The sequence below is a fragment of the Hypanus sabinus genome, unplaced genomic scaffold, assembly GCF_030144855.1.
Source record: "Hypanus sabinus isolate sHypSab1 unplaced genomic scaffold, sHypSab1.hap1 scaffold_2333, whole genome shotgun sequence".
NCBI classification, from domain to species: Eukaryota; Metazoa; Chordata; class Chondrichthyes; order Myliobatiformes; family Dasyatidae; genus Hypanus; species Hypanus sabinus.
Genome location: NW_026780448.1, coordinates 22,573 through 35,000, shown reverse-complemented (window position 1 = coordinate 35,000; position 12,428 = coordinate 22,573). Strand labels below are relative to the sequence as shown.

Below are 12,428 nucleotides of genomic sequence, written 5' to 3'. Positions count from 1 at the left end.
GGTACCTTAAGCTCAGTCCTAACCCCGGCACTTTAACATGTCTTGGCCCTGGTGGTTGAATTGTAGAGCCGAATGGCGTTGGGGAGTAATGATCTCTTCATCCTGTCTGAGGAGCATTGCATTGACAGCAACCTGCCGCTGAAGCTGCTTCTCTGTCTCTGGATCGTGCTGTGCAGAGGATGTTCACGGTTTTCCATGATTGACGTAGCCTACTCAGCGCCCTGCTCTCTGCCACCGATGTCATCCTGTCCAGTTCTGTGCCCATGACAGAGCCCGCCTTCCTTACCAGCTTATTAAGACTTGAGGCGTCCCTCTTCTTAATGCTGCCTCCCCAGCACGCCACCACAAATAAGAGGACGCTTTCCACAACTGACCGATAGAACATCTTCAGCATCTCACTACAAACATTGAATGACGCCAGCCTGCTGAGGAAATACAGTCGACTCTGTGTTTTCCTGCACAGGGCATCTGTGTTGGCAGTCCAGTCTAGCTTCTCGTCTAACTGCACTCCCAGATACTTGTATGTCTTAACCTGCTCCACACATTCTCCATTAATGATCACTGGCTCCATATGAGGCCTAGGTCTCCTACAGTCTACGACCATCTTCTTGGTCTTGGTGATATTGAGACGCAGGTAGTTTGAGTTGCACCATATCACAAAGTCCTGTATCAGTTTCCTACACTCTTCCTCCTGAACATTCCTGACACACCCGACTATGGCCGTGTTTTCAGCGAACTTCTCCACATGGCATGACTCCGAGTTATATTGGAAGTCTGATGTGCGCAGGATGAAGAGGACCGGAGAGAGCACGGTCCCCTGCGGCGCTCCTGTGCTCCTGAACACCGTGTCAGACCTATAGTCTCCCAACCGCACATACTGAGGTCTGTCTGTCAAGTAGTCCGTAATCCAAGCCACCATGTGTGATCCTACTCCCATCTCCTTTAGTTTGTGCCTTAAGGTCCTGGGCTGGATGGTGTTAAAACCACTAGAGATGTCCAGGAATTTAATCCTCACAGCACCACTGACACTATCCAGGTGAGAGAGGGATTTGTGCAGCAGGTACGTGATAGCATCCTCCACTCTCCTCCCTTTTTCCGCTCTCTCTATCCCTTTTAAAGCACTGAAGTCCAGGAATATTAAGAATCCATTCCTGCCCTGGTGCCAGCCATTTCTCCGGAATGGCCACTACATCACAATACATCACCTTTGTTCCTGATGCTTCTTGCATTGAATTGCGCACACTTGAGCCCTTCCACCTTACGATCTTTACACCCTTTATTCTGTTACTCATTCCTCAGTTCCTTTCTATATTTTAATCTGTCTTTACGCCATACACTTATTTCACTGCTCTATTGCTCCGGGTCCAATCTCCCTTGCTAATTATTCTAAACCCTCCCGAACCATGACAGCAAACATACCTGCAAGCATATTGCTCCCCCTCGAGCACAGATTCAACCTATACAATCTGCACACGTCCTGACTTCCCCTGAATAGATCCCATTGAGCCAAAAATCTAAACCCCTGCCCCCTGCACCAGAACCGCAGCCACGCATTCAACTGCCATCTCCTCCAATTCTTACCATCGCTATCACGTAGCACTGTCACCAATCCTGAGAACGCCACATTTGAGGTCCTGTCCTTCAGCCTTCTGCCTAGTTCCCGGATCTCACACTTCTGCACCTCATCACTCTATGTCCTTGGTAGCAACATGTATCACGACTTCTGGTTGTTTTCCCTCTCGTGCCAGGATGTCATGCACCCGATCAGATTCATCCCGGACCCTGGAACCCGGAAGACAGCAAACTATGGGGGTTTCTTTCTCACGTCCACAAAATCTCCTGTCTGCTCCCCTGACTATAGAGTCTCCAATGACGACAGTTCTCCTCTTCTCCGTCCCATCCTTCTGCACCGCAGGGTCAGACTCAGTGACAGAGGCCGTTCCACCGTGGCTCACGCCTGGTTGGTCTTCCTCGCTAACAGGATCTTCAAATGTCTCTCGAGTCAAAGCCTTAAAACTCCACACCTTCACTGGCCCACTCACTCATTGGCCACTTTCCACAGAAAGAGAGGTAATGGTGCAGCTCTATAAAACTCAAGTTAGGCCACACTTGGATTATTGTGTCCGGTTCTGGTCGCCTTAATGTAGGCAGGACGTAGAAGCATTGGAAAGGGTACAGAGGAGATTTACCCGGATGCCGCCTGGTTTAGACAGTCTCATTTATGATCAGAGATTTAGGGAGCTAGGGCTTTACTCTTTGGAGAGAAGGAGGATGAGAGGAGACATGATAGGGTTATACAAGTTATTAAGAGGAATATATAGAGTGGACTCTTCCCTAAGGGCGCACTACTCAATACAACAGGACCTGGCTTTAAGGTAAAGAGTAAGAAGCTGACGGGGGTTATTAGAGGAAGTTTTTTTAAAAAATGTTTTTATTCAGAGAGTGGTTCGTGCGTGGAATGCACTCCCTGAGTCAATAGCGGAGGCAGAATCATCACTGAAATTTAAGAGGCTGCTTGACAGGTATGTGGGGAGTTATATGGGAGGCAGGGTTTACGGGTCGGCATAACATTGTGGGCCGAAATGCCCGTACTGTGCTGTACAATTCCATGCTCTATCTTCTATAACACGGACACTCCTCTGACCGTGAAAAATACACGGCCTTGACCGTAACACAATCAAGACTCGTCCTGACACCGACACTCCATTCACCATAACATTAACAATGCTGTTACCGTATTACGGTCACGACTTACAAAGAGACATAGATACACTCCTAACCGCGACATTGAAACGACCATCGCCGTGACACGCACATTGCTGTCACACTGGCTGCATGGTACCCTTCAATAACTTCGACATGTCCCTGATGGCGTTACTGATAAACTCCTCAAGGCAGCACCGAAACACACCTCACAGTGACACCGATACGTTCTTCACCGTGACGCTGATGTTGCGTACACCGTGACATCTTCACGCTCCTCAATGTGATCCGCTCCGCACCGCATTGTGAAAAAGACTCAGATGTCACTGTAACACCCCGTACCGTGACAGTATCGCGCCTCAACATAACATCGATGCACCGCTCACTGAGGCAATTAGGCGCACCTCACCCTGACACAGGCAAACCCCTTACCGTAATACCGACAGTTAAATTCACAGTGACGCCGGCACATTCCTCACAGCAACTCGGACATGCCCCATACGATACTGACGCAGACCACAATAGAAACAAAAAAAAAAGACTTTCACCGGGACATTGATATACCCCCTAGCGTGACACAGACACTCCCATCAAGGTGACGCCGACGCCTCTCCCTGTGCCATCAGTACATCCTTCACTGTGACGCCCTTCTCCGTGACACTGACGCAACACTCTCTATGACCCGTTCGGTGGCGTGACGCTGAATCACGTGTTACTGTAAACGCTAAAAATCCTTCACCATCTCACTCAGTATCACAGATTCGTCAGTCTTACGAAACATGTCAGCGAAACTCTAATCTGTTCGATCTTAAACGAATGAACAACGATCTCCGTCACCAGTTCACTGAGATGGAAACGAAGTACAGATCTGTCAACGAAACCAAAGCTGAAATCTGTGAACTGTTAACCAGCAGAAGAGGTGAGACATCATCCCCCACTTTCACCCTCTCCTCATCACAGGGCAGGCATGGGGAGAGGAAGCGTCACTCTGTGCTTGACATCGGGAGTGTGTGAAGAGTTGGCAGGCAGGGTGATTCACTCTGTGGTTGACCCGGTGAGTGTGTGATGGGATTGCATGGAGGGAGTTTCCCTCTGTCACTGAATCCAGGAGAGTGTGATGGGACATTGTGAATTTTGATTCACTCTGTGTCTGACAACGGGATTGTGAGACGTAGCATTGCTACTTCACCCTGTGTCTCCCTCCGGCAGTGTGTGATGGGACAGTGTGGAGAGAGATTCACTCTGTGTCTGACCCAAGGAGTGAGTGACGGGACGGTGTGGAGGGAGATTCACTCTGTGTCTGAACCCGGGAGTGTGTGATGGGACGGTGTGGAGGGGGATTCACTATGTGCCTGAACCCGGGAGTGTGTAATGGGCTCGTCGAGCGGGAGAGCGATTGTGTTTGATTCCAGGAGTGTGTGATTGGACAGTGCAAATGGACGTATATTCTATCTGACAACGGATTGTGTGATTGGATATTGAGCAGGGAGTCTGACGCCGTGAGTGTGCCACAGGAGGGTGTGGGTGGAGCTTCTCTTTGTGTGAAAACACAAGTTGGTTTGATGGAACGGATCAGAGAGAGAGACTCACTCTGTGACCCGCCAGGAGATGCTTGATGGGACGTAAGGATGGAGATTCACACTGTATTAGACTCGGGAGTGTGAGATGGGGTCGTGTGGAGGGAGCTTCACTCTGTGACTGAAATTTGCTACGTGATGCGTTGAGAGGCAAACGATGGAGAATCACCCTCGTCGTGTGTGCTGACGGAGTTTATTTCTGTGTCTGACGGCTGGATTGTGCGATGGGGCCATGGAGAGAGATTCACAGTGTGCCTTATCGAGGCTGTGTGTGATTGGAGGACGTGAGGGATCTAAATTCTGTTCCCTGATCCAGGGAGGTAGCGAGGGGTGGTGTGGAGGGTTCTTCACTGTGTGCCTGAGGCCGGGAGTGTGTGATAAGACGGTGTGGAAGTATGGAGTCTGACAGCCGGAATGAGTGACGAGGACATGGAGAGAGTGCTTCACTCTTTCTTTGACCTATCATTGCGTGACAAAGCTTTGTGGAGGGAGCAAAATTCTTTGTCTGACAACGGGAGTATGTGATGGGACAGTGTTGACGGGAGCATCATTCCACGTCCGACCCCGGGTGTCTGTCATGGGTCCGTGGAGAGAGGTAATCTGCGTTCGACCTTGTTAGTGTGTGATCGGACAGTTTGCAGGGATTTTAAATCTGTGTCTCACCCCGTTTGTGTATGATGGGTCGTTGTGGTTGACACAGTGTGTATGCCATGGGTAGCTATAGGCGGGAAGGTGGGGGGGGGGGTGTTTGGTGTGAGAGCGTTTTTGGCGGGCGTGTGTCATGTGTGCGCCTGAAACCGAGAAAGATAACATGTGCTTGGATGTGTTCGGCTCCGCGTCGGAAACCAGTGGAGTGTGACAGGACGATGCGGAGGGAGCTTCTCTCGTTTACTGACGCCCGTTTTGTCTGATGTCACCGTGTAGGAGGAGCTTCATACAGTGTCTCAATACGGGAATATGCGGTGGGGTGGGAGTGTGGAGGCATATTCACTCAGTGTCTGACACCGGGAGAGTGTGATGGGACGGTGTGAGGGGGGGGGGGGATTTAGTCCGTGTCAGTCCCCGGGAGTGTGTGATGGGACGGTGTGGAGGGAGATTCACTCTGTGTCTGACACCGGGAGAGTGTGATGGGACGGTGTGAGGGGGGGGGGGATTTAGTCCGTGTCAGTCCCCGGGAGTGTGTGATGGGACGGTGTGGAGGGAGATTCACTCTGTGTCTGACACCGGGAGAGTGTGATGGGATGGTGTGGAGGGGGATTCACTCTGTGTCTGACACCGGGATAGTATGATGGGACCCTGAGCCTTCATTCTTCGGCTGTCTCCGAGGTTGTGTAAAGGAGAGGAGCGGATTGAAATTCTATGTGTGTCTGTCCCTCAGGTATTTTGTGATATTGTGGGGGGTAGGAGATGGGTATCTGACTCCTGAAGTTACTGATGAGGAGGAGTTGAGGGAGCTACACCTTGTGATTGGTCTGGGAGACTCAGCTTGAGTATGGCAGCAGGAGAGATTAGACGGTGTAGACGAGCTTTCCTTTGAGACTGACTATGGGAGGGTATGATGCGAGTTTGTATCTGACCCCGGGAAAGTGCAATGGGGCAGTTTAGAGGGCGTCTCATTCTGTGTCTGACCCCAGAAATGTGTCTTGGAACAGTGCGGAGTGGGAGTCACTCTGAGATTTACACCGGGAGTATTTTATGTGTCAGTGCAATGCGTCGTCACACTGTGTTCAACTCTGGGTAGTGTGATGGGTCTGCATGGGAGGAGTGTCACTCCGCGTCTGACCTCTGTGGGCTGTGAAAGAACACTGTGGAAGCAGCTTCATTCTGTGACTGACACAGTGTGCGTGTGAGGGAATGCTACGGAGGGACAATCCGATCTTTGGAGTGTGTGATGGGACAGTGTGGAATTGTCCACTCTGTGTCTGAACCTGGGAATGTGTTTTCGGAACTTTTCTGCATGGCAGACATCGGGATGGAACGCTGACATGCGTTTGCCCTGTCAGGATGTGTGTGATTGAATGGCCTGCAGGGATCTTCACTCTACAACTGACACAGGGATCATGTGAAGAGATTTCATTGTGTATCTAATTTCGGGACTGTGTGATGGGACTGTGTGGAGGAAGATTCACTCTGTGTCTGACACCGGGAGTGTGTAATGGGACGGAGTGGAGGGAGATTCACTCTGTGTCTATCCGCAGGAACCTGTGACTTGACAGTGAGCAGAGTGCAGTCTGAACCCATGTCAGTGATGGGGCCGTGGATAGAGAGAGAGAGAGAGAGAGAGAGAGAGAGAGAGAGAGAGAGAGATGAGAGAGAGAGAGAGAGAGAGAGAGAGAGAGAGAGAGAGAGAGAGAGAGAGAGAGAGAGAGAGAGAGAGAGAGAGAGAGAGAGAGAGAGAGAGAGAGAGAGAGAGAGCTTCACTCAGTGTCTGACCACGGGGGTGTGCGATAGGAGAGTGTGAAGGCAACTTCAGTCTGTGTCCGAACCATAAGCGCGGCAGTGTGTTGTTGTGGAGGGAGCAAGGTCAGTTAGACATCACTTTGTGTATGACTCCGGGAGTGTATCAGGGGACTTAGGTAGAGGAGGAGTCTGTAATGGAAGATGTGGAGGGAACTTCATTCTGTGCCTCTGTGTGGATAGGTCCACCTTGTACGAGACTCACTCAGGATCCTGACCCCTGGAGAATTTGATGGATGGTTTGGAGGGACCGGCACTGTGCTTGGTCCCTGTTATTGTGCGATGGGTCGGTGTGGGAGGAGATTCACTGTGTTCATGACCTCAGGTGTGGGTGAAATTCAGTCTGTGTGTTACACCGGGTGTGTATCAAGGGAAAGTGAGAAGGGAATTTCAGTCTGTCTGTCACATTTCCTTGTCCCTGATTTCCAGAGCAAACTTGTTCCGAAGACTGGATCAGAAAGAAAGATCGGTGCTATTACATAACCACGTTTACAACAGCTTTCCCCAGAGCGGTGCAAGAATGTTCAAACCGTGGTTCAAGGCTGCTGGAAATCAATTCAAGGGATGAAGCGGTATGTGTCACAACACGAGAAGATTACACAGTAACACAAGAATCATCACACACTCTCGGGGTCAGACACAGAGTGAATCTCCCTCCACACCGTCCCATCACAAACTCCCGGTGTCAGACACAGAGTGAATCTCCCTCCACACCGTCGCATCACACACTCCCGGGATCAGACACAGAGTGAAGTTTCCACTCTCTCTCTCTCTCTCTCTCTCTCTCTCTCTCTCTCTCTCTCTCTCTCTCTCTCTCTCTCTCTCTCTCCCTCAGACACTCACACACTCGCTCTCTCTCTCACTCTCACTCTCTCGACCATCCCATCCCACACTCCCCAGTTCATACATTGGAAGAGGCTCCTCCTAAACATTAATTGATGAGGTTTAATTTTGCAGAATGGTGTTTCCAACGCTATCGGCAATCTATATGGATCTTATTGGATTGGAAAATGCGAAGCCGGGTGAGATTCGGATTCACACTGGATTCTGGCTTGTGACGGGGTCAGGGGGATTAGTTTGGAGACACACCGTGGCTGTGCGAAGTGTGGGGGTCACGATCGTAGATTAGATTACGACACAGGGCCGTGGGGAATGAAACGGGTCTGGGGTCTAGTTTAGGCGGATCACTTGCCTTATGGAAAGAACACTGAAGTGGAATTAAATTAGTGACGTCTCGGGTTTCCTCCTGGAGCTGTTTTGACTCTGCTAAATTTCTTTAACATTCTTTGATAGGGAATCGGCTTCTAGTCTTATGTTGAAGCATGACAGTGGAATGCCCAACTGCGGTAACTGCGACTCTCCCGGATGGGGGATCCGTTGCAATCGTCGACACCGTTTCATCTGCGAGAAGTCTACACATTTTCGCACGGATATTCCTGAAAAGATCCAGGATCTCTGTCAACAATCCGTTGGGCCAAACTGATTCACATTACAATCCGTCTTCCTCTCCCGTCTCTCTTCCCCACTGTTGTCCACCTCATCCTCAAATTCCCGCTTCACGCACTCTGCCCTTCTCCCAAATACACCCCTCCACAACTCGCATCCCATTCCACCAACACGCTCCTACATTCCTCTTTCCCCAGCATACCATTTTATTTACCACCATTTCTCCCACTCTTCTCTCCCCCACCCGCATCGTTCTCCACCACTCCACGTCTGGTATCCCTCCCCTCCTCTCCACCCACTCTCCCCTCACTCCTGTGTACTCTGGTTCACAGATTTCCAACTCTGGGGTAAAAGACTGTGCTCTATTTGTGCTCCTCAGGGTTTTATACACCTCTGTAGAGTCACCCCTACTCCCCAAAGAATAAACTCCCTACGCCAGCCCGGCCTCCACAACTCAGCCACTCGAATCCCGGCAACATCCTCGTAAATCTCCCTCTGCACTCTTTCCAGCTCATCTTTCCTACAGCAGGGCGAACAGAACCGAACACAGTACTCCAAGTGTGGCCACACCGATGTCCTGTACAACTGCAATGTGACCTCCCGACTCCTGTACTCAGTGAAGACCAGCGTGCCACATGTCCTATCTATCCGTATCGCGTGTTTGCCACCGGAATCACCATCTTATTTATTGTTTTTGACTTGTACCACCCGAGAGTAGATCATTTGCACAATCGGTACTCCGCAATGCCGTAGATTTAATATAAGTTCCAAAAATTAATAAACTCAGCAAATAGGGGAATATCGAGGCTGTTCATGTATCCGAGAAGGGTTTAGTAATCTGATGGTGGGGGTGGAAGTTCAGTAGTTTGTTTTAAGTCGTCGAGTGCGGATCGTCAGGCACCTGTACCTCCACCCCGATGGTACAAATAACGACAGGCACTTCCCGGGTTGTGAAGGTCCTCAGTAATGGATGGGGTAGTTTTTGAATAATTCCTCTTTGTGGGGTGGGGATGTGGTTTGACTGCGATGGGGTTGGCTGAAGCTATAACCCTCTGCAGCCTCCGGCGACCCTCTGCATTGCAGCCTCCACACCAGGCGGAGATGAAACAAACCAGAATGCTCTCCACCGTTGATCCGGAGAAACCCGCGAGTTTTCAGTGACAGACCACATCTCCTCACGCTGCTGACGTTGTAATCCCTTCTGTAAAGAAAGAGATATGGACGGTGGTGAAGGTACACGCAGAGTCAGGTCTAGAATTCACTCAGACTCAGATTAGAAATAACCAAGACTAGAGTAAATAAATCCAAAGAGGAAATTAAAAGCCTACGGTTGTGCACTGAGTGCTCAACAAGAGTCTTTTAATTAGGACATTCCACGAAGGAGTGTGGTAGGGAATAATTGTCAGTCTGAGTCTCAAATGGGAAGTAACTGTTCTCCATACTCAGGGGGATGGGAATTCCGAACTTGGATGTACGTTCCCTTGTAGATTAAACAGCATGCTGTTCCGGAAAGCCATCACGGCTGCTGTCTGTGAAGTCCTCCTCAAGACTGCCTCGAACAAATTGATTGTGCGAGATAAAGACCCCATGATAACTGCTGTTCCATTCCTACATGTCTCAGATATTCCTCTGTTTCCTGTCTGTGACACTGTAATGATATTGTTCGCTGTTCAATTGACAACTGACAGCAGAGAGTTTTTCCCTTTTCTATCCGTTATCTCTACCCAGATGGATTCAATATTCTGCTCCTTAGATCTTAAATCGTCTCTCACAATCGCCCTGATTTCATCCTGAATGAAAAGCGTTAAACGACCACCTTGACCTTCCTGTCTGTCCTTCTATATTACCTGATATACCTGGATATTTAATTCCCAATCTTCTCCACCCTGCAGCCACATCTCTATAATGGCCACTAAATCACTCTCCTTTGTACTGATTTGTGCGACAAGTTCACTGACCTTATTAGGAAAACTACGGGCATTCAGATAAAGTGCTTTTACACTCATTATGCTTTTAAAATCATGTCATCTTCATCTCTTTACACTTGAATTTTTTTCGCTTCACTTCACTCCACCCTTACTTCCCTCTTTTCTATGTTTTGATTTTACTGGATCTTTATCTACACCTTTCTCGTTTGCTTGATCCGTACTCAGACAGTCTGCTGAACCCACCCCCTACTATTTAGTTTAAATCCACAGCCCTTGTAATGCGACTCGCTGGGATCCAGGTCCCATCACGGTTCAGGTGCACCCCGTCCCATTGGAGTTGCTTCCTCTTTCCCCAATATTACCACTGATTTCTCATGAATTCAAATCCACTTCTCCCAAACCAGTTCTTTAAGTTTCGAATCTTCGTTACCCTATGCCAATTTGCACGGGTCTCGGGCAGTCATCCCTTTTGGTTCTGCTTTTCAAGTTAGGCCTCACCTGCTCAAATTTCCTCAGGAGAACCTCTTCCCTCACTCGATCTTTGTCTTAAATAGATCTTCAATTTACCCAGTGCCTTGGTCTCCATCGTCGCCTGCTGCAAATTCCAGAAATTCACTCGTGTCTGGCTGAGGAATTTCCTCCTCATCTCCGTGCCAAATTGGCATCCTTCATTTCTGAATCTCCCCTGCATGTCTGAGCCTCGCTCAACAGACAAACTATTCTCTCCCAGTCCCTCTACTGAGTCCCTTTAACATTAAATAGGTTTCAATGTGGTCAACTCTGAGCCTTCTGAATCCCAATGAGTAGAGGCACAGATCCATCCCTTTCCGGACACTGTATTCCATCAGCCATTTCGTTACCCATTTTCCTCTCTGTCCAAATCCCTGTTCCCTCAGCACTATCCGCTGATCCAAAATCTTGTCACCGATCTACACTGACTGTGGATTCCCGATGAGGAAGTATGAAACTCCGTTGTAGGGGGAGATACAACGGCCCAGGATTTGGATCCTGTTGAATAAAACTGAGGAAATGACGGTGTTGAACGATGAGCTGTTGTCAATATTGTTGTTGTCCAGATGGTCCAAGGCCAAGGCCCAGTGGCTGAGCAAGTGAGTTTCCACCCGCAGTAGACCTATTGTGGAGAGAGACAAGATGCAGCGGATCAACGTCTTGGGGTAAATGCTAACATCCAGAAATTTTTAAATAATCCAAGATGATAGATTGGACATATAGAGAATTATATCCATGGAGACATAGAAAAGCTACAGCATGATACACGTCCTCCGGCCCACACTGTTGTTCCAAACATGTCCCTACACAAGAAATCACTAGGCTTATACAAAGCCCTCTATTTCTCTAAGCTCCATGTACCTATCCGAAAATCTCTTTAAAGACTCATTCGTATCTGCGTCCACCACTTTTCCTGGCAGCCCATTCCACGCACTCACCACTCTTTGAGTGAAGAAAACATACCCCTGACATATCCTCTGTGCCTTCTCCCCAGCACCTTGAACCTGTGTCCTCCTGTGGCAATCAATTCAGACCTGGGATAGAGCCTCAAACCATCCATCGATCAGTATCTCCCAACATCTAAAACACCGCTATCAGGGCACCTCTCATCCTCCGTCCGTCCAAGGAGAGAAGGCTGAGTTAAATCAAGCTATCCTCATAAGACCTGCTTCACAATCTGGCAACATCCTTGTAGATCTCCTTTGCACCCTTTCTATGTCTGTCACATCCTCTCTGTCGTGAGGTGACCAGAAATGAGCACGGTACTCCAAGTGCGGTCTGACCAGGGTGCTATATAGCTGCGACATTATCTCTCGGCTCCTAAATTCAATTCCGCGATTGATGAAGGCTAATATACCGTCCACTCACTTAACCACTGAGTCACCCTGCGCCCAATGGAATCGGACCTCAAGATCGCTCTGATTCTCCACACTGCCAAGAGTCTCACCATTAATTCATTATTCTGCCGTCATATTTGACCTACCAAATGAACCACCTCACACATATCTGGTTTGAACTCCATCTGCCACTTCTCAGCCGAATTTGCATCCTATCAATGTCCCGAAGTAACCGCTGACAGCCCTCCACACCATCCACAACACCTCCAACCTTAGTGTCATCAGCAAACTTGCTAACCCATCCCTCCAATTCCTCATCCAGGTCATTCAAAAAAATCACGAAGAGTAAGGTTCAAAAACAGAACCATGAGGCACTCCACTGGTGACCAACCTATATGGCGAATACGACCTTTCTACAACCACTCTTTGCCTTCTGTGGGCAAGCCAGTTCTGGATCCACAAAACAATGT

The 12,428-nt window shown here is 49.1% G+C and overlaps 1 protein-coding gene across 1 annotated transcript; it reads left to right on the top strand.

The window, feature by feature from the left end:
• The first annotated feature begins 2,461 nt into the window (after positions 1–2,461).
• LOC132387907 (C-type lectin domain family 9 member A-like) lies at positions 2,462–8,220 on the top strand. Its single transcript, XM_059960228.1, has 5 exons — positions 2,462–2,522; positions 3,455–3,622; positions 7,167–7,309; positions 7,695–7,759; positions 8,031–8,220. Exons 2-5 carry the CDS (start codon positions 3,520–3,522, stop codon positions 8,218–8,220), a joined length of 501 nt encoding a protein of 166 aa, XP_059816211.1. The 5' UTR covers positions 2,462–2,522; positions 3,455–3,519.
• The last annotated feature ends 4,208 nt before the right edge of the window (positions 8,221–12,428 follow it).